At 35.1% G+C, this 23,511-nt stretch overlaps 1 protein-coding gene across 1 annotated transcript; it reads right to left on the reverse strand.

Annotated features, from left to right (window-relative positions):
• Positions 1–5,099: 5,099 nt before the first annotated feature.
• Positions 5,100–23,299, reverse strand: tspan15 (tetraspanin 15). The gene is made up of 8 exons (XM_039672612.2): positions 23,112–23,299; positions 18,414–18,599; positions 17,806–17,880; positions 17,333–17,428; positions 13,462–13,575; positions 10,346–10,396; positions 9,811–9,927; positions 5,100–7,334 (listed from the first exon to the last, which is right to left on the reverse strand). The coding sequence occupies exons 1-8, from the start codon at positions 23,193–23,195 to the stop codon at positions 7,182–7,184; spliced, it is 876 nt and encodes a 291-aa protein (XP_039528546.2). The 5' UTR covers positions 23,196–23,299; the 3' UTR covers positions 5,100–7,181.
• Between the last annotated feature and the right edge of the window lie 212 nt (positions 23,300–23,511).

A 23,511-nucleotide genomic window follows, 5' to 3' on the forward strand; every position in this document is an offset into this window, starting at 1 on the left:
CTTACTCTGTTGTTAACAAATGGCATGATTTTATTAGACTTCAATGAAATTCAATCCCTCTATGCCTAACCAGAAGATGGCAGTGTCCTCCATAACAGAAATCTAAAGTCTATCAAATTAGATCTTGCAATAAACTTTATCATTATTATTATTAAAGTGAAGTGGTATTTTCACAAATTTTCACACTGAGTGTGTTTCTAAGACACATCTTATGTTTTGTTATGTCTACTTTAAAGGAGGTAGTGAATTATGAATTGTTGGGGGAGTCTCAATGTGCAAAATCGTCAATTAATTAATCTCCATCACATACTCTTCAGTTTCTTCAACTACTTCAAACTTCTCTTCAAACTCCTCAAAGTGTAAATGTAAATACTAAGAGATGGCAGTGGGTCTATAAAGCTGCTCACTATCCAGTATAAAAACAACTCAAAATAATAGCCATTATTCCAGGGCACTCATTCACTATGAGATCTAATATGGTTTTTAATCTTGGATGGCTTTCACTTATTCAGACCTCAACATCACTAAACATAATTAAAGAAAGATTCAAAATTATGCATACTTTACAATTCTAAAATAAAATAAAAATTATGTAAATAGTTAACTATGTGGTTACGAGAATGAAAACACTTTGCAATAATGCCATTCCAGACTCTGTCCACGAAGCTAAGCAAAGTAGCAGAGTAACACCATTCATGGAATGACCATAAAGTGCCTCAAAATTTACATGTAATTACACACTTTACATTTCCATCTAGGTAACAGAAATACAAAATCTACATTATGTATAGGCTAGTCCTCACAGACATAATTATGAAGGGTTGTCAATGTCATTGCAGCATTGGTGCCTTCCTGATGAGAAAATCACAACCATCAAATATTATTCTGCTTTTGAACAGACTAAAATGGTCTTGTTGGATTTGGTTGCGTCCTTCACAACACTCGACATCGGTTCAAAGCCTCCCAGTTACTCAAAAGATGCTATAGGCGCGAAAGAATCATCGGCAGCCCAATCACATCTGATTGAGTTTGAAGGGTTCTTCAGACATTAAACCCGATAAAAACATTTGAATAACTGTTGGCTCCTCTGCGCTCTCTTTGGACGATTCTCACTAAAGGATTTTGCTTGGTTATAAATAGCATTGATTTTTCGCAAAAAGGAATCCTCATATTTTGTCCCTCTATTTCTTTACCTGGGAAAAACGGTATTTGCCAATGGACAGGCACTCGACCACTACAGTGAAGCTGTGGTGATATGTTGAAGGTGGTCTTGTTTAATATTCAAAGTTGTTGTGCAATATGCACACAACATGATGATAGGCATATAGTTTAACATTTAAAACCTTAGAAGAAATGGGAACTTATTGAGCACAATCTTGACTTTTGATCGTTGCGTGTCGGCAGATACTGATATTGAGTAGGCTAATACTTCAATTTGTCTGCCATAGGACATGCTAAATGACTCCAAGAATCAGTTCAAATCAGCGAAGGGTGAAGACAGTTAAGGCCTACAGTCATTTTCTACTTCATTATTAACTGAGCCCAAGGAGGTAATTATGGACTTGTCTATTTTAAGAACTATACTCAAATGAGGAATGGCCTCAGCTTATTAAATAAATAAAGACCCCCTGATGAAGAATGTGGGCTGGTCTGGTAATGCATAGTTAATGTCTTTTGATCTTCAGACACTGTAATTCAAATTTTGATCATAATAGGGCTACCATTAGGATCCATCTCAAAGATCTTGTATTTCATAAATGAAGCCTTTGACTCTGTGGACTAACACACTCATCCACAGACTTACCAGCATTGGTTTCACTGATCATCACTCTTTCACTAAAAATGCTGATCAGGATACAATCCTTTATGCCACGGGTTCCTCCCCTGATGCTGTTCAAGCTACCTTGCAGGAAAGCTTTTCCCAACTACAACAGCAATCCTTTACACAACTCAAACTCACCCTTAATTCCTTCAAAACAAAAACCACACCTCCACCAGCCCTTAAAATCACAATTCACAAACAATTCACTGCATATAAATACTTGGGCATCTGGTTGGAAACTTCACTTTCTTTTTCTATCCACATATCAAAGCTGCAATTAAGCCCAAGCTTGGTTTCCTTAACAGAAACCACATTTTGTTCACCAATTCAAACTTAGTCATATTCAAATGATCATCCTACCCATGTTAGACTATGGAGACACTGGATTGCTTGCTTATCTCTTGACACTCTTCCACAATCAGGTTTGTAACGTTGTGATTAACATTGCTGCTTATTGATGTAGCACCTTTAAACTCAGGGGGGTTGATTCATAGTTCCTCCATCATGGAAAGGCAGCTTAATTGTATCCTAATTAACAGTGGGGTAGCGGAAGATGGATGAGATCCTTGCCAATTGGAAGCTGTCTTCAATCTATTGAGGATGATGTGATGTTGGATGGCGGGTTGGCGGTCCTAAATACGAGTCGACGGGGAGATGAGAAGAGGTCATTATTATTATTTTTAATAAGCATGAACTGAAATCTAAAAGCACAACCCACCAAGGGAAAAAAAACAAACCCCCAATATTGCATGAATGGTGTCATTGATTAGGTTTCCCAAAAGAATGTGTTAAGACTGTCCTAAATAGCGTGAGGTTCTTATTAAAGGGCACCTGATGGAACGTTGTTCTGGAAGAGGTTATGGCACATACAGTACATGGCCTGGTCATGTTTCTGCCATTGTCTCAGCTGACCTTCCTTTCTTCCTAAATATGTGTAGGAGGAGAGAAAATAATAATATAAATAAGAAATATAAAATAAAAAATATATAATAAAAAGTATACAGTCACAGTGGTTCATATTCTGCATTGTATAAAGATTGCATTATGAAGTCTGGTAAAAAAAAAAAAAAATTACACATGGAGTGACAAAATTATTTTCATGGTCTCTCTGTATGAAAGAACTGAAACACAAAATCCAAACTGACCCTATTTACCGGTACTTTATTATAATTGATCTTATTGTGAATGAGTTACAGTGCATGATGTTCCACTTGAAAAAGGTTGTCTGTGTAAACTTTAGTCAAAATGTTTTATCAAAATATTTTTAAACCACATTTGATCTACAGATAAATGATGTTGCATCCCCTTTTGACCATCCAAACAATTCCCAACAGATATAATCAAATCCTGTTCTTTGTCTGTTGAATATCCAATTAAACACAGAAATAAGTAAAATGTGGAAATTTTCATTGACGTTGAATAACTGTCACTATAGTGGTAAAAAACTTTAATTTACAGTACATGCAATAGCAGAAGAGTAGGCAAGTCTGACTGATTTTAATGTACCTCCTCTCACTGATCAGATCTAAACTTCTACAATTGTGATTATAGCAATCATGGCCATGGATCCTCCTTTTCTTATTTTTATAAACTCACAATCTAGAGTCACATTTTAAGGTAAAGTGCAGATCACTGCAGAAAAATAATCCTTTTCAGAATTTCAGAACATTCAAAAATATTCATTTTAAACAAATACTGTTATATATATATATATATATATATATATATATATATATATATAAAACAATATGAACTCTTCTTGATTTTCTAATCAATTAAAGGAATAGTTGACACAAAAATGAAAATAAGCCCAGGATTTACTCACCCTCAAGTCATAGATGTATATGACAATCTTCTTTCAGACGAATGCAATGTGAACTACTGCAAAAATGTCCTGGCTCTTCCAAGCTTTATAATGCCAGTGAATGGCCGTTTCTGTTTTTAAGTCAATAAACGTGCATGTATCCATCATAAAAGTGCATGTATCCATCATAAAAGTGCTATCCATCATGAAAGTGCTTCACACAGCTCTAATAAAGGCCTTCTGAAGTAAATCTATGCGTTTGTGTAAGAAAAATATCCATATAACTTTATAAAGTAAAATAACTAGCTTCCGGCCAAACGATTATACGGATTCGACCACAGTCTAAAGTGCAACTTATGCGAATAATGCGACATACTGCTGATATTATGAAGCACTACACTACTTCCGACGTTACACGTTGCGCTAGGTGTAAGTTGCATCCGTATGCTCGTTTGGCCAGAAGCTAGTTATTTTACTTTATTATATCTAGTTATTTAACTTTAAGTTATGTGTATATTTTTCTTACACAATCACATAGCTTTGCTTATTAAAACAACATTTTATCATACACATTCTACAAAATATAAAAAGACTCAAAAATCTTATGTATGACTAGGCTACTGAACTGCTTTTTCACTTAAAGGGTCACTTCACCCATTTGCATTAAGCTTTGTATCTTTAGAAACCCAGTCATATTTTTGAATGGTCATGGTTTATTCCCTTATTTTGCCCTGAGATGGGAGAAATAAGGATTTAAGTGTTTTATTTCCTGCTTATCATGACGTAAAAATCGTCATTTTGCGTCACGATAAGCAGGAAGTCACATTTCATTGAAATGTCAACAGACTACAATGATTAGCTCATTATTATTCAAGGGTGTGGCACCCATTCACCCACAGGCCTATTACAGATCAGTGGGTGGGACTTCACTTGCAGAAACTGAAATCAATATCCGCCATCTTGTTTGGAAGCTAAGCTAACAAGCCCTGTGGAGATATATGACAATGATGGAAGAAACTAAACATGATATGGAAGAAGAGGGTTTTGAAAGTCTGCTGCTCGAATCCGATGTTCGTGGCTATCTTTACGAGCTGCAGTATAGTTTAGAGCAGCTGAGGCTGATGGAGGAGCAGGAGGCGCCTTTACTGTCGGTCGAGACGCCCAGACTGGGTCGAGCTCGGCGGCCTGCTGTTGCCTGGACTCTCGCTGCGTGTCACGGCCTACGGACACAGAGTTCGTCTGCTGCAGAGAATTTCAACGATGGCAATTTCTCCTGGAGGAAATCTCTGAATCAGACGAGCACACGGACGTTTGTGTTGTGATAGTTTCGCCTTCAGAACATCCAGGTATCATACAGTAATTCACCATACAGAAATAAATACAAACGAGGAGTAATTCACTAACGTTAATGTGTTTACAAATGTAACGTGAACGGGGTTTGATGTTGTGGGAAGAAAGAGGCATGAACCGGCGAACATTTAAACATTTTAATAGTAAAATGAACAAATACAAAACGAAAGTAAGCCAGCGTTACACACAACAGAAACAAGACATAAAATCAGGCCTGTTTCCCCATTTTATGCATTCGCTCCTTCTATTCGTGAGAGACGCACCGGCGCGCGCCTCTGTCTTTTATCACTCACGCCACCGGCAGCGCGCCGTCCTCTTACATCCCTCGCCCTCGATCGTCCTGCCCGCCACAGCCAACTAACTAGACATTTTGTTTGAAATGAATTTCAAACTCTCACTCTGGTAACAGCTAATGTTAGCGTTGTAGACGGAAGAGTGTGTTTGCGTCTCTGTTTGCGCTGTTCCGGTGGGTGGGTTAGTGGGTGTGGCTTGCGGAGCTGTGCAATGTTGGGGAATTCTGGGAACTGTAGTTTTTTAACACAAAGGCGCCCCTTGGTTATTTTCTGTCTTTTCTCAGTCAAGAGGGCACCAAATTAAAAAATGATTTTACATTTCGACTACATATATGATCCACTTTCAATAAAGATTAATGTTGCAATGGGTGAAATGCTCCTATAAAGCCTTCTTAATACACAAAGTTAAGGTGTCTAAAATATCAAAATGATCCAAATTTTGCTGAATACAATCTTACCTTCTGTCGTCTGTTTGGCAGTTTATAGTTTTTGGCAAGTAAAAGGCCTTTTAGTATAGTTGTAAAATGTGAAAGAGAAAAAAAATTAAGAATTATTTTTAATCAAATGATATTTCTCAATAATCACTATTCCATTCCACTATGCCCCCTCCCCCTAAATATTAGTTCATGTTTAAAGTGCAATATTCAGAGTGACGCAGTCGCAGTCCCTCTGCAAAGTCAAACCAGCATGACAGAGAACAGATAAACACATCCACTGAAGCAGCAGAACACAGCGCTGTAAACATCATTTATTCATTCATTCAGCAGGACACTCACTGTGTTCAGGGTAAAACTCCAGCTTTAATAGTCAAGTCAATACACGGACAGACAAATCACACAAAAGACATCAGTAAAGCCCCCAAAAAAGGAGAAAGGAGTAGATATCAAGACATGTCATAAGTCTTAATATTCCTAACCTGTTTGATGATTTTTCTTTAAATGATAAAACTAAAACTAATTTAGTGCAATTCACATAAAACTGTAGAAACTTTAAATATACCATCTAATGACTCTCCTCTCCATTTAAAACAACCATATTATGTATTTATCATAAAAAACAGGACAAAATATACAGTTTAATTGAATTATCTAAATGTTTATACAAAATAGAAGAAAATATAAAAGCTACAACCCTTTGGCACAAAAACTTTAAAAGATATATACCTGCAGCTCTGAAATAACAAAAAGAAAAAAACTTTATTAAAATTCATTCATTAAAACTCCCAGATTAGTATTACAAAATAATCAGCTCATTTAGTATCTTAATGGAGATTAAGAGGAATACACATTGTTTCCGGTAAAGGCCTATTTTGAAATGATGTAAAAAAAATAATAATAATAAAAAAGCAAATATGGTAGCAACCAAGGCATTGGATTTACAAAGATTTTAGTGTGGAAACTCATACTGTTACTCATCTACAAAAATCGCATCTCAGTGTACAAACAGCAATCTTATGACGAATGTAGTTTCTATTGAAGTTCTCTTATGTGACGTGCACTGTTAGCACTGGAAAAAAAAAAGAAACCCTGCACTTTATCACCGACTGACAGGGTGCCAATTGTCAAATCAGACTCCCTGACGAAAATATACAGCATCTTCGGTCTACGATTCAGGTGTGATTTAGTAGAAAGAACCTGAGATGAAAGGTCAGTCCAAGCATCACTTAATTTGGACACATAAACTACCCATTTTCAGCTGACAGGATAAATAATAAATCTTGAGAGTAACTGTAAAAACAATGTTGACAGTACAAATATGACTTGCTTACATCAGTGTATCTTTGGCTGATATTACAACACTAACAGCACAGTTGTGTGCTACAAACACTTATATTCATTCACAGCAGGTGATAGTACCTGCTTAAATCCTTTATGTAGTATCCAAAATAAGGCTTAATGTTAGGAGTTTTCACTCAGTCCATCAAAGGCATACATCTACAGCATTTGGCCAGCTTGCTTTGCTTCCTGGGTTTTTCGTCCAGCAGACCATCCACATAATGACCGTACTCCTCGATGGCATCTTCCACACGGGTGATATAAAGCCAGGTAAAGAGCACTCCAAAAAACTAACAACAAAAAAGAGAGCAATACTTTTGTTCAACATAAATAAATGTAAAATCTTTATGTGGTATTGGAAGGGTCGATTGCATGTATTGCCAAATTCAAGTCCCCCCACAGCAGATCCGGACTTTGATTGGCTCTTCCAAAGCCCTCAACAGATGACCGTTTTGTACAATTTGTGCAGCCTGTTTCTAATGGTTGTCTGATGAACACTCATTAACTGTCGCCAGAACTGACTGCAAATTTTTTGATCGGACCCTGAGGTTCTTTGAGGTGTCAAGTGGCTCTTTTGGTCTTGGCATAATGGTAACATGTACTTCAACGCTTATGATGAAACAAAATCTTCTTTCAAACAGTACACTTTTGTACCTTGTTTACTCCTAAAGGGTGAATAATACCTTTTAGGAAAATATTACCTAAATGAAACATTAGTTCCTTTCGAAAAGATATAATTTTTTCCAGAGCGTGCCGTGATAAACAGAAATGTAACTTTTTTCCACACACAGAATGGGCCTTTCTGTTCATTGAAGCTATACAAAACATAACAAAATCTACACTGCAAGTGTAATTTTTTATCAGTTATATTGCCTTTTACTCAATGCCAACCTTTTTTCTTATCTTTTTCACAGCACTGTGTTAATTTGCACACTTCATGCTGCAGCTACAATATTTGTGCAGAAATATAAATCATGTAATAAACAACCGGGGTGGTTTACAGTGTAGGGAGACTGACTAATGACTTTAAATCAACTGCGAATCACCATTTATGGAAAAAAAAAACTATGTCACTAATTATAAAAGCTTCTCGGTTTCAACACTTTCTCATTAAAAAAAAAAAAAGTCCCGCCGCCTCCTCCCATACACATAAACATACTTGCTCACATGCACACAAGCATAATACTGAAGAATGTTCAGTTTCAATGTAAACATTATAATCCAAAATGAATGTCATTGCTAAAAAAGACAGTATATTCATGTCTTTCTCAACAACACCTCTGCTTATCACATATATATTTTAGCATCATTTCCTGTGAAACTACAGGACTGTCTGTCCTGAACTTAGCCCTGTTTTCAGCACCTCTAAGAGTCCTTAAAGTAAAGACTGAGATTACTGTTTGTGTGCATGTTTTTCTCTGCGTTGGAGGGTTATCGAGGTTGTAGCATTATTGAAATGACAACATAATGGACACAAAATGTATGTGATTATGATAATCCACATCTGCAACTGGTGTTTTTCTGTGCAACAAGGCACCTCTTAAACTGATTAAAGTGGGGGGACACACTTTAACAGCTGCAACATTAGAGGATGCTTTTGAAAGTGAGACGGATTACCAGACTGCTAATTTTCTAAAACCGGTTTACTCATGGTACTCTTTTGAGAAAAGTTTAAATTCATTTAAACATGTCTCTCTCACCAGGCAGACACCTCTTCATCAGTGCGGAAAACATTTCACGAGGGGATATTATGTAAAGAGGCAATTTAAATACACTGAACTAATGAGCACAGAATAAAGACAAGATGAAATAGCGCCAAAACAACCTTTTGAAGAGAAAAAATATTGGGACTTTTTGATACAGCAAGTTTTATCAAAGTAAATATATGAATATTAGGGTTGTCAAAATTCAACTTTTTGAGCTTGAAGGAGTAGTTCACTTAAAAAAAAAAAAAAAAAAAACTTTTGCTGATAATTTACTCACCCCCATGTCATCCAAGATATCAATGTCATTCTTTCTTCAGTCGAAAAGGAATTAAGGTTTTTGATGAAAACATTTAGCATTTTTCTCCATATAATGCACTTCAATGGGAACCAAACGGTTCAAGGTCCAAAAGACAGTTTCAGTGCAAACTGCAAACTGTTCAAAGGGCTTTAAACGATTTCAGATGATGAATAAGGGTCTTATCAAGCGAAACGATCGCTCATTTAAGAAAAAAAACAACAAAGTTTAAGTTTTATAAGCTTAAATGGTCGCCTTGCTCTGTTCTGTGATGCGCGTTCGTGACTCGAACGAATATTTTCCAGAGTCAACTCGTTCATTTCGTTCGTTGAATGAACCAAATGACACGAAAAAAGATTTGTTCATTAATATACTGCGGTGTCATTTTTAAAATGTGAAAATAAAGAATGGTTTGCTAGAAATGCTAAAATGATGGCCTACACTACAGGTTGACAATAAGCACTGTCGTTTTTGAAAAGGAAATAACATTCTCGTTGATGGATACAGAAGAGTTTGAAACATGTTTGTTGTTGTAGGCTGTCCAATTAGTTTTTCTTGTCATTCAGCAAAGAAAGAGAGCAGGATGACATTCATAAGATTTAATGTGTTAAATTTAATGTGTTTAAAAAAAGAATTAAAACTGCAATAATTGCTGTCACAAATTTTATCTCAAACCGAAGAAAAAAATAGAAAAAAAAGAAAAATGCCATTGTTTCAAGAAAAGTGCATAATTTGTAATATTCAAACTGAACCTTCTTCTCTTACCTGAGGTAGTAGGATGCCCAGAAGAAGACCAGCCATGATTGTATAGTTATCCACGAACCAAATAAAGACTGCATCCGTGCAACCGCGGATGTAGATGACCTCTACATTTTCTAGTCTCTGTGGGCAAAGTTCAGGCCAGAGAAATAGGTCATATTCAAATGTCATCTTTTCACTATTCTATTCAGAGTCAAATAAAAACGATCTCTTATTAACTACCAATATGCCAATGTAATGTATCGGGATAATTGGATGCTGTTATAAGGCAGATCATTATTCATCTGTGCATGCTGCATATTCTCATAGCCTGTTAAAATTCAGAGGTGGTTGTTCTCATTGCTCTTCCCAGATGATCTGATTACCGATCAGACCTTTGAACTCTCCAAATAACTGCATTTTAACCAAGTGGATGGACACAGAGAACTTTTCAAATATCAGAATAAAATTATAAGCTACTCTAGCTTTCTTTTCCATTCGCAAAAGCAGATCTAACTAAAACATTATCAGACATGAAAATAGAGTTGATCAGGGTTCATACCTCTTTATTGAGGGTCATGTATCCACACATCGTATTAACAACTTCAGAAGGCTGTAAAACACAAGCAAATGCAGTCTTACCATTTTCATAGAAGTAAACTGCGAGTTATCTCGCTTAAAAACTAAGATTGCAAACAGCAAAACCTATGGGGGAAATCTTTTGACATTTTCAAGTTGGATCATACAGTAGATATGAAATTACAGTATATTGTGTGTAATGCTAAGAATACTAAGCTTTATAAATGAAGCCGAAATCATTCTGTGAGTAATTGTATTGTGATTACATTTAGATGGATGGTTCACCCAAGATTGAATATTCATTCATTAATTATTCACCCTATTGTCATGTTAAATCTGTAAGACTTTGGTTCATCTTTGAAAAAAAACATACTTTAATGTAATCCGAGAGATTTTAGATCCTCCATTACTTTCAACCCATGTTCATCATATAAAGCTATGGAGTCTCTTCAGAAGATGTGGATTAAACCACTTGATTCATTTCTGTTTCTTTTACAAACTCCTTATGAACTTTGTAAAGAGTCAAGTTATGGCTGCATTTCAATAGAGGGACATAAATATCTCAGATTTCATTTGTGTTTTGAAGATAAACAAAAGTCTTATTGACTTGGAAAGACATAAGGGCGAGTAAATGATGTCAAAATTTTCATTTTTGTGTGACTTATCCATTTAATATCTAAATGGATAGTTCTGACTCTTTAAATCAGTGCAACATGACCTCATTCAAATGGAAAAGGTTCCTTATACAGATCAGACTGCATCAATGTAGATAATTTGCCTGATAACAACACAGCATAAGCTGCAGATGACAGGACCGACTTACATTTAAAATGACAAGCGCATCTGGTGACAACCCAAAAAGATAAACTGATAAGTGGATTGAATTTAATCCTTTAATGGATCATTGGAACAACAAATTCAGCTCAAGGGAACGTAAAAAGCAGGGATATAGGGTTAAATAAAGCTAAACATTCCTTTAAACAATATATGAGTTTTATTAATATGAGGGTCACAAACAAAAAGTACGTTATGGTTTCATTTTGAAACAATTTAAGATAAGCACACACTTGCAACTAAGGCACCTTGAAGAAATTCAGCCTGAAGGGGCTGAAATGATAAAGACATCATAGGAACCATGCCTTAAGATAATAAACTTACTCTGATACTCTGATATCATTATTCATATATAAAACAAAAAAAAAATCTGCATTGTTTTTTCAGTATATATTTGTATTTGCACAGGGATCTTTGTATTTGGAAAATGCATCAGCCAAATTATTCTATACTATTTTTTGAGAAGGGTAAGTGGTGTAAGGTTTTCTGATTAGAAGCAAAGAACAAACATATCTCCATCAGTCTTAATAAAGTGGGATTAAAGATCACTTAATTGGTTTTAAAGGCAACATCATCAGATTAGATTCTGATATTCAATTCCAACCAAAACATTCTGATGTAATCTTCACATATTGAAAGCATTTTAGTGTATTACTTTGTTTTAGACCAGGTAATGATGAGGTAATGCTTGTCCATAGGTAATCCCTACACAGCTGGATGTTGGCAAACAAACTCTGTGCTTGTTCCAAAACTAATGAAAAATTAATGTCATTTTGACTGCAAGACCTGTTTTAGTATTGCACTTTAAAAGGACCTTTTTTTTTTTCAACTGTCCTATCCAACTTCAAAAAATGACATCTTTTAATATTCAGTTGAATGAATCTAATACCTACTGCAGTGACATGTTACTAACATTCTGGCTTATGTTAAGAGTGTTTGACAAGAAAATAAATGTGCAAGATACACAAACAAACAAAAATAGCTGGCATCTTTATTGTAATATGGGGTAACAATACCTTCTTGAGTAAAAATCTTGCATATGCGTCATTCCTTCAGTGTAGTATATTTCCATGTCCTCATCATAAGTCACTTTATAAGAAATATTCCCACCCCCCAAAAAAAAAAAAAAAAAAAAAACTTGAATGAAGGTGAATGGAATCTATTGGTGTTTGGAACAACACAAGGGTGTGTAAATTATGACATAATTATCAACATTATTATGAGAAGTACCACTTTAACAAAAGTCAGGTCCCTTCCATCAGGAAATGACATGATTTTTGGCACAACAGCAGCAGCACAAACATTCCTCCCTAAAATTGACACTCGTGTAAGCAGACTCTCAATCCCTCATTGAACTATGGCTAACTCTAGCTCTTTATTTCCATCATGTTTGACAGTTTGTTCATGTTATTGCCATTGTGTAAATAATCAAGCTTTCAATCAGTGCTTCATCAGAGCATATTTTTTAAAGTCTGGTACCCTTTTATAGAAGTACCTTCTTAAAACGCAAAACAAGAAAATTTACTTTTAGCAGTTACAGATTTCAAAAGGTACACAGAACAGGAATGAACCAGATAACGCAGGATCATTATGAGCTCAACGTTTCCATAAATGAACAAATGTAAAGCAAAGCAACTGGCTGTTATGGAAACCCTGAGCAGAAAACGCCTCATATTCTACATCATTTCAAAAATGGACAAAGTTCCTTCCTAATTCACTGATGTAGTGACATTATTTTCGTACCTGTAAAATTGAGCAGAGCTCAAATGGGACAGAACAAAGCTGAGGAATGCTGAAGCACACAAAATGATTTTTTTTTTCTTTTGTGTGTTTTATCTTTGTCTTTTATGTCTCCTTTGAGGTAAGCAAACAGTAGCCTTGTGAAAGACTCAATTGCTTTTGGTTTAAACCAGGGCAGGTCTAAATTAAAAAATGTAATTTTTATGAGTTAACATAAAATACCACAAAATATTCTGTAGGATTTTGTTTACCCCAGGATTTTATATACAAAAAGCAGTCATTACTCTAGTCTTCAGTGTCTTATTATTATCAATGTTTAAAACAGTTACGTATACAATTTTTTTTTCAGGATCATTTGATGAATAGAAAGTTCAAAAGAACAGTTTATAATTGAAATCTTTTGTAACAATTTCAATTTGACAAACTTTTGAACTTTTGAAGTGGAAACTGCTTTATGAAAAACTGGACTTGATCTGTGAATAAGTTCACACTGCAAGAGGAAGGAAAAGATATTCATGAACGAACCTTGTTAATACAGCAGGTGTATGGCACTCCACACGCTAGCGGACCAGGAGCAGTGCAATTATGATACATGTTCACCTCCCAGTCCTTGTACTCCTTTCCCCCACAACATTTGAACTGGAAAAAGACGAGTCAAAGCATTAAAACCACACAATGGAAATATCAGCATAACTTCAGAGGAAGTGTTCTTTTTGGTCAAGCAGGTTGTTTTCTCATCTAGCACTGCTGAAGATCGGTTGAGGCTATGCTGTGGTAGAAAACGGTGGATATAACAGTCATATAAGCCTACCGGAAGAATATTTGTACACTAAACAACAATTGCGCAAAGGGTTGAATTTGCCAGCATGCCTTCTGTTAAATTGAACCTTGGTTGACAGGGCATGAAACAAGAGAGGTGAATGAATAATCTGAGCTGCTTTGTATTAATTTATTGAGCCTGAAGCTTTCTGAGAACAAGTATGAATAAATATTAGACTCCCGTCTTCCCTCGCCTCACTGAATAGCACAATTCATATTCTAGCACATTACCTCATTTAAATGGCAGTGAATAACATTTGAGGAAATTACTTAAGAAATTGGTTGATTCCCAAAAGAAATTTGCACTAATGTACAATAATTATATGGCCATCAGCAAAGAGCATAATTGTTTGATGATATCCAACTGCAAAAGGCACATAAAAACTAATGCAGCGTAGGGTGTCCAGTCATAAAACAAATAAATGAGGAATGACCAGAGGACCTCTCAGGGAATGAAGCTACTCTCACATGTTCCAATTAACAGGCTCCTGTGCAGGGTTCACTGACCCTTACAATAATGATAATCTGGGAGATCTGCAAAAATACACTTCACAAAAGAGTAGTTTACTCACCCCCATGTCATCCAAGATGTCCATGTCTTTCTTTCTTCAGTCGAAAAGACATTTAAGGTTTTTGATGAGAACATTCCAGGATTTTTCTCCATATAATGCACTTCAGAGGGAACCAAATGGTCCAAAAGACACTTTCAGTACAAACTGCAAACTGTTCAAAGGGCTTTAAACGATTCCAGTCGATGACTAAGGGTCTTATCAAGTGAAACGATTGCTCATTTAATAAATAAATGAGCATTATATGGAGAAAAATGCTGGAATGTTTTCATCAAAAACCTTAATTTCTTTTTGACTGAAGAAAGAACGACATGGATATCTTGGATGACATGGGGGTGAGTAAATTATCAGCAAAAGTTTTTTTTTTCGAAAGTGAACTACTCCTTTAACACAATGCCAAGGAGGAAAGACCTCTGTAATGATCTTAGAAGAGCAATTGTATCTGCCCATCTATCTAGGAAGGGATATACAGGCCTTTTCCAAAACAAATTGAAGACCATCTTTCTACAGTAAGGAAGATTATTCACAAGTGGAAAACAAACATTCAGACAGTTGCCAGATCTTCCCAGGGGTGAATGTCAAATTCACCCCAAGGTCAGACCGTGCACTGCTCAGAGAAACTGCAAAACACCCAAGAGCTACACCAACTGGCCTCAGTTAACATGTTAAACGTTAGAGTTAACAGCGGTACAATTTAAAAAAATACAGGATAAGAATGGCATATTTGGAAGGGTCGTCAGGAGAAAGCTTCTCTCTAAAGGGAAGTCAGCACGGCTTAGGTTTGCAAAGTTGCATCTGAACAAACCTCAAGACTTCTAGAATAATGTCCTTTGGACAAATGAGACCAAACACAGCATATCAGCACAAACACCTTATATACCAACTGTCAAGAACCGTGGTGAAGGGGTGATGATTTGGGCTTGTTTTGCAGCCACAGGACCTGGGCAACATATTCCTCATGAATGTGAGAGACTGATAAAGTCATATAGAAAAGGATTACTTATTTTCTTTTATTTTGTATTTATAAGAATTTTAAGATAAGAACTTTATAAGTTATTTATGCTATACATATATATATGGAAGAGATATTATTCAACTAAGCTGTCTTTAATTGATCAAAAATGTACAAAATACAGCCATGTGAATTTATATAAAATATATATTTTTTTATATTGCTGTTGTGATGAAAATATGTTTCTTCCTACATAATTTTTTATGTGACCTTATTAAATGTTACACTTTTTTGTGCAGTTTATAACTTGTGAATACTGAGGGGTTGTAAAAATACATGGTTTCTTACTCTCTCTAATCTAGTGAATTGATATTTGATGTAGACTTGCTCCCTGTGCTGTTTTTACTGCCAAACAGACTAAACACATTTTCCTTCGATGATTTGGAATCTCACTCCCTTAAGATAAATATTATGTGAAGTCAAGATCAAATGCTGTGTCATGTTGATTTTGACATACTGTTTGACAGCAGCCTTTGCACACACAAAAAAATCTAAATAAAATATAAAAATGAAGGATGAAAAAAAATAATTCAAGCCACATTTGTGAAAAGGACTTAAGGTGGTTTAAACAGAAAATAATCCCTTTATCTTTACAATGTACCAAACTAGAGTGAAATCTTTTTTTTTTTCGACCATCACACTGTGAGGAATGATTACCTGGAATTGACTGGGTTTAGAGCTGCAGCTTTAGTTTATTTTATTTCTAATCAAGTCAAAATTTCTAATTAAATGAAATTGCTGTAATATATTTGAACATAATTAAGCACTGCTAAAACAGCTCTCTATAATTACTCATATTAAACAATTTATGCAGATGCTCCGGGTGAGGTTGTGTATTTGAAGGACTAGAAGACATCTTAATGCACTTGAATGCATCATAGAGCCACTGGGCTCTTTGACTGTGTTGCCAGAAAATGCCATGCATTCAATGTTTTGTAGATGTACTTAGTAGAGCTCTTTGAATGGCCTCCTGGAACAAAGTCTAAATCTATTTACTGAAAGTCTTCGTATCATTTCTCACACATAAAGGTAAAAACTAAGCAATTTCAAAAGCAAATGGTTGGTCTCAATCTCTATGTTATCTGTGCACTCAGGAGTTGTTGTACCTAATTTATGGTAATTAATAACTACTCCTCATAGTCACTGGTCTTTGTTGATTTAACTATAAAAGGGAAATGCCACTATCTGACATCCGAGTTGGATTATAGGGCCCTTTCATTTCAACGATGCAGAAAACACAGATGAAATTGCGCAATCCAGACATAAAAAAGGGATATAGCCTACTGTATAAAGCTGTAAATACTGTATAATTTTTAGATTAATAAACCAAAAGTAGTACTGTATACTTCAACCCCCCAATTTTTTTTTGCAAATGCAATCACTACAAACCACGAAAATATATGTTCCATTTAACTTTAGGAATTTTTGAGAGAATTTATTACTAACAAAAAAATTACAAAGAGAAAAGCTGTTGTGCAGTCAATTTTTGCCAAAAAAACAAAACAACATTTTTTTGTTGCAAAAATGAATATTTTTATTTTTAAAAGATTGATTAAATTGTTCAAGTTTTATGATGAATTTGAATTAAATCTTAAATTTCTATTAAATCAAAAAACATAAAATTAATTTAAACAGAATTTAGGACAAAAATACAATATGGAATTCGGTCATATTACTGTAACAATTTTAATAATTAATTCAATTGATTATCTATGCCTTACGATAAATCATAATTTATTAAAAGATATTTAATTTAATCATTAGAAATATTAATTAAAACCGCTAAAATGGAATCCAGACAAAAAATAAAACTAAAAAAATAATAATAATAAAAAATGGATTTCATGGGCCCCTATTTACCAACAAATGATTATCAGGAGTATAAGCATTTATGAATGCAAAGACATCTGGACTGTCGACAGACCGAATTCTAATGTTCAAAAGTCAGCATACCAAATCTCTACCTTTCATGTGCTCAGTGATATAAATCTCTTACCTTATTCTGAACAAAGTCCATTATGTTTTTGAAATCAAGGTCATCATAGTAATTCACCATGCCTTTACGAATGTTTTTGTTGAGAAGGTCTACTGTCTATTGGACAAAGAAAGGTCAGTGTTATTATCAGGAAGATGTTGTTTTTGCAACAACATTTCATAATATCCCTATGTACGATGTCAAGCCCTTGTTGTTTCTCATCTCTTTTAAGCACTTAGAAATAACCTCAATAAATTAGCAGAATCCAGGGAAATTAGGTTCTTTACGAATATGACCGAAAAGTTCACAATGATGTTAATTATGTTCTGGCATCAAAAATATTCTGTTATTGGTTGCTAAAGTGTCAAGAAGCCAAGCAAATTTTCACTTCTGGCTGACAATGAAATTCCACAATCTGTTACTTGGAAATGACAAGGAAGAAACACATACAACATAATACAACTAACAAAAAAAAAGAAAACAAAGGTTTGTACCTGGGTCCTAAAGATCAAAGCAACAATCCCACCGACGAGCTCCAAAATGAGACAGAGAGCGAGCATGTAAAGAAACTGCAAGGCACGAGTAAACAGTAATCAGAATCAAATGAAATCACAGTCGCACATCTCAAATTCTGCCCTACTTGGGCAGTGAGTTCATCCATTCATTTGTGTGTACAGCACAAATGACATTTTCAGATGGCAGAAGGACCAGTGAATACAAATAGTTAAAAACATGATTCAATTCCCATAAGTTTGTTTCCTTACTATTGTGTGCCCCTTTACAACCTTTCTTTCCTCTGTGGAATGCAAAAGATATTTTGAAAACTGTTTTTGTCCATCCATATAAATGACAACACTAGATATTGACTTTCAATATGCAGACAAAAACAAAACGTGTTCTTTTGTGTCATACAGATTTGGAAAGTCACGAGTAAATAATGAGTGGATTTTCCTTTTTAGGTTAAACTATCCCTTTGAGCTTATAATATATATATTTTTTGTTTTCTCTGTTTAAAAAGCATTACAATAAAGAATAGTAGCCTATATGAAGTGTTTATGAAGAGGACACTATTTAAGTGTCTGATGGATAAATTAAAACTTACCACTTTGAGAAGACACAAGTTGTCTCTGAGAGACGCCAGAACCCCAATGAAGGAAACGATGAACATGACCACACCGAGCACAATGAGGATAATGGCGGGAGCCAGGAACACTCCTTCCAGCGTTTTGTACCGTTGCCTCTCCACCTCCGCGTAGATGCCGATGGCCAAAATAAAGCCCCCTATCAACTGAAACACATCACACAAATCAGATCAGACCATTTGGAGTTTAAGTAAATTAAGATTTCACGTGGGATAATCAACACTATACTACCTTTAAAAGGGAGATGGGTCAAAAGCAACACAAAATAGTCAAAAAATCTAACATGGATGATGATTATCGAGCCTAGCAGTATTTTAGTTTTTTTTTTTCATATTTAAATGCAATACGGTTAAAACACGAGAAAAGTAGAGTTGTTTGGAACATTTCTGTGTCAGACTGAAGAGTAGTAGAAAGTAAATGTAGGAGAAGCATGATGATTGCTGAAGCTGTACAAAAGTAACACGGAACTGTAAATGCACTTCTGTAACCCAGAGAGAAAAAAAACACGAGCTCCAGTGACATGGCTTAATGGGATAATCAAATAATAACCTTTATAATGCTGTGCTGGTAAATTGCAGCAAAACCACTTCATGTTTTGTGTGTGTGCGCGCGCATATGGGCTTTACAAAAAAAATGCTGTGCTAATGCGTTCTTTCTGTTCCTGAACTTCTCTTCTTATTCAACACCACACCAAGATGGAGAAGTAATCTTCTTCCTTAAGTAGAGGCATAATCAGTGTACCAAGGGCAAAAATCATTGCCAGTGCATTAGTACTATTATATTATAGTGTGTAAATCACTAATTGTTTTAAAATGATACTGAACTGTTCAACAGTCCAGAGGATCAAATTTCAGAGGGAGGCAGATCTGGCTATATTGTATGGGGAATGTGAGGGGGTGTAAAGGTAAAACTGATGAAAATGTGTTTGTTTAAATTAAAGCTCCACCTCCGTGTCTGCCATCATCTTTAGTTTGCAGAGGACTAATGGACTGAAAAGAGAAGACGGCTATAGCAATATAAAAACGTTAACTTCTCTTATGCGCTCCAAGGCTGTATTTTGATCATTATCAAAAACTTATTGTGAAATATTAAGATTATTAGAGTAATACAAACAGTTTTCTCTTTTAATATATTCCACAAAAGTCATTTATTCCTGTGATGACAAAGCTGAATTCGCATCAGTTTTCAGGATTTCTGGTCTTTAATGTCACAAAATCCTTTATAAATCATTTTAATATACTGATTTGAAGACACCTGTGAATTAATGCTAATTTTTTTTAAATATTGTATGTCCACAACTAGAAATAATTACTTCAATGAGCTCATTGTTGCCTTAAATTATACATTGTTAGCTAACTGTGTGATTTGAACATTACTTCAGCCACCTGTAATAACATATTGCAAACTGCTAAAGGTCTGTATATTTTGCCAATAAGCTTGATTTCCAATGAGGGTTGAAGAATTTCAGATAAAACTCATAAAAGCAAAAAACAACAACAACAACAAAAAAAACATATACTGATCACAAAATTTAAACAGTAGTGTGAGACTTTGGCCTGACTTGATTTAAACAGCATTGTGCTAAGTTGCTTGGTGATAGTCAAAGATTGAACAATAGAGGGAATATGATTTTGAGCAGTGAACGAATTAGAAGTCAGAGTAGCCTGGTTAACCGTTATAATTGTTGTACTTTATCCTAAAATGTGTTTTCAAAATCTGCACAAAGAAGCAAAAAAATGTATGAAATTAACGTGATCATGCCACTGATGCTTAGAAATATGTTCATGTCAGTGACTAAAATCAAGTAGGAGACACTGATAGACTAGAACTATAACAAAAAAATGTCTATATATTTAGGTCCCTCATGAGGTTTCAAAAGCCTCTTGGGAAACCGTCTGAAAGTGTCAACCAGTTCAAAAGGACTGAAAGCATTAAGGTTGATGGAGTCTGAGACCACCACCACCTCATTTCAATAGAAACCAGTTCTATCAGGTCATTATAATTCATTTATTTTCAGCTTTATTCCAAACTGCACTGCTGAAAGATTTTTATTACTTGAAAATATATGAAAACAAACATAATCCTGATAGCAACTTACAAAATGTCTAGAGGTCTTCAAACTTTTTCAAGGGGACCCACTGTCCAGCAAAGTTTATTTCCAGTGATCCTGAACAGCTTGATGGGCTGCTCCAGGTGTGTTTGATAAGGCACCGTGTTAACACAACATAGTTTTCATCAGAAAATATAAAACTGTATTTTGGTCTGAAAACGCGAACGAGTTTTTGTTAACGTTACCTTTGTTACTGTTGTGTTATGTACTAGTTTGTACTTTCTGTTTGTGCTGCCTATCTTGACCAAGACTCCCTGGTAGAAGAGATATTGTATCTCAATGGGACCTTCCTGGTAAAATATATATATATATATATATATATATTTTAAATACTATTGAGCCAATCAGAAAAGTTAGCACTTTCAACCTCTTCAAATCAAGAAAGTTGCACGCACAAAAAATAAAAAGACAGAGACATGAGTGCATGTAAATCAGCAGAGCAGAGAACAAAAACAGAGATGGTATGCACCCTTGCCTTTGTGAGCAGAATAGCCATCCACACATAAAAATGTAACCTTTATAGTCTTGTGTGAAGCACATCCAAAAGGTTTGGAAAACCCTGATGAGAGCAGCACAAAGTGTGCGCTAGGTCAGCCAGTACGGCAATACTGCTGCCAATGGGCCACCAAGAAATAGTGTCCTGTGGGAGCATTTCTTATGCTGTTACTGTGAAAGGTTCAATATGTGCAGTCCTGCTCTTGACAAAAAGCTATGGGAGAAGCACAATGGTGCAGCCCATATAGCATTTCAAACTCCTGCTGCTTTGACACCAGCTCTTTTCACACAATAGTCTATTTTAAATACAGATGAGAAAAAAAGATTGAGAATGTCATAGTGCATACACCATGAGTGGCTCAAACTTTGAATAATAATACAATGAAAAGAATTATCTGCATATAAAAGAGTATTATCAAAGCATAAATGACACATTAATGTCACAAATGTGACAGGTTTATAAAAGATTGTTATATGAGTTTATGAAAACATGACACAAATGGATGACAAAATAATTTGATGCAAAAAAAGAAAAGAAATAAAGAACAACAAACATGGGGAATGGAAACATTTAAGAATAATGAACAAACAGGAACACATTGTATCGTAATTATAACTTGTAACTGAATTTATGCTTTTATAATTTTAATCAGATCTGAGTCTGAAAGGTTTTCAAATTAAAAACGCCAAATCCCAGGGCTTATGTAACCCCAAATTACTCTCTAGTTTATTTTTAGTAAGTCACAGTTTGACAATAGTACTTAATTGTATTAGATAAATTGAAAACTAAAATACAGAAAGACTTGCTTGATGATGTTTTGCATTAAAAACACTAGATTAGAATATTCAATAATGTTTTTTAAAATGTACAGTACAATTAGCTTATGTGTGGTTATGTATCTAGATAGAAAATATATTATAGGATCAAGCATTCAGGACACATGCAAACTATTTTTTATCTTTCAACTGCTTAAAAGAACAATCCAAGGAAACACACACACACACACACTATAGGAAAAGGAAAGGTCTCACAACAGACTTCTGTCTATAATAATTTTATATTGTAATATGATAAAAGCGGTTAGTTAGATTAGATAGATTATAATCCTATAACGCATTTCCAGATAATGTCCCAGCAAACACAGAACGTTCCCCTAATGTTCCCGAATGGTCCCATGAGGTAATTTTTTTGGGAACCAAACAAGGAACGTTCCATGTAGGTTATTTTCAGGTTCCATTTTTATAAATAAGGAGAATGTTCCGGGAACATTCCATCAACCTTAAGGGAAAGTTCTAGGAATGTTCTGGGAACCAAAAACAAACGTTCCCAGAACCTAAATTTGTTTGCTGGGGTATCCTATTCAATTTTGTGGTGAACAAATCTGTGCTCCGACTCTTGAATTTTCTGTATTATAAATATGCTCATAGAGGTGGGAAAGAGTCCTCAAGTGCTAAATTCTTAAAGAACTCAAAATTGATGTTCCACATGAGAGTGTTTATGTGCATTTGACTCCATGGTCACAACGAAATTTGTATGACTGCGCAGTAGGCTAAACACTGGTCCTCTGATTGTCATAATGTAGTCAATAACAGAAGCAAGGTTACCTACCACTCAAATGTGTCTGTTTCTGTTTCGATCTCAAAAGGAATGTTTTTTTGGTTTGTGCCCAGATGAACATATCAGTTTAACAAGAAAGGTCTTGATATTTAAAGAGTAGGCTATATTACCTAGGCTACTTTAATTAGGCTAGTTACCTTAATTTTTCCGCACTTTCAACAGCGACGAGGTTGTATGTATAAAGCAATTGATAACGTAAAAAAAAGGAGGGTGGGGTCAATAGCACTGGAACAGGTTAATGGGCGTAGTAGCATAATTAAAAATATATAAACATATACAAATGTTGCTTCTAGCAGATTTCTGACATTCAACTATATTCTTTTCTTTCTCTCTGTTCTTTCAGATTTTTTAAAGCGCTCTTGTGCGCATCTGCTGAGTCTCGTCCATTTATCATACGGATCTATTACACAGGATAAAGAAAACAATCAAACTCACCCAGAAAATTGTTGCATATACGATTAACGAGAACTTGAGAAAGATGTACGAGCACCTATCGCAATATCGGACTTCTTGTGACATGTTAAAAAACGTAAAAATGCACGAAATACGTTCCCGTAAACACTTCCTGGTTTGATAGTCGTCTACCTGAGCGAGCAGAGCACGCGCCCCATTGACACAAACGCCGACATGAATCACAATAGTTTGATTGATGGGTGGGTTGTCCAATGAGAGAGCGGAAGGACAGTTTATTGTTTTAGAGCTCTGAAATACATTATAGACTCTTTAACACTATGTTACAGTTAAAACTAAAACTTAAAGACAACACAAAACACTAAACAAAAGCCAATTAAAGCCAGTCACATTTAATTTATAATAGGGCTTAGGCTAATAGACA

The sequence above is a fragment of the Pimephales promelas genome, chromosome 11, assembly GCF_988280905.1.
Source record: "Pimephales promelas chromosome 11, fPimPro1.hap1.1, whole genome shotgun sequence".
Taxonomy (NCBI): domain Eukaryota; kingdom Metazoa; phylum Chordata; class Actinopteri; order Cypriniformes; family Leuciscidae; genus Pimephales; species Pimephales promelas.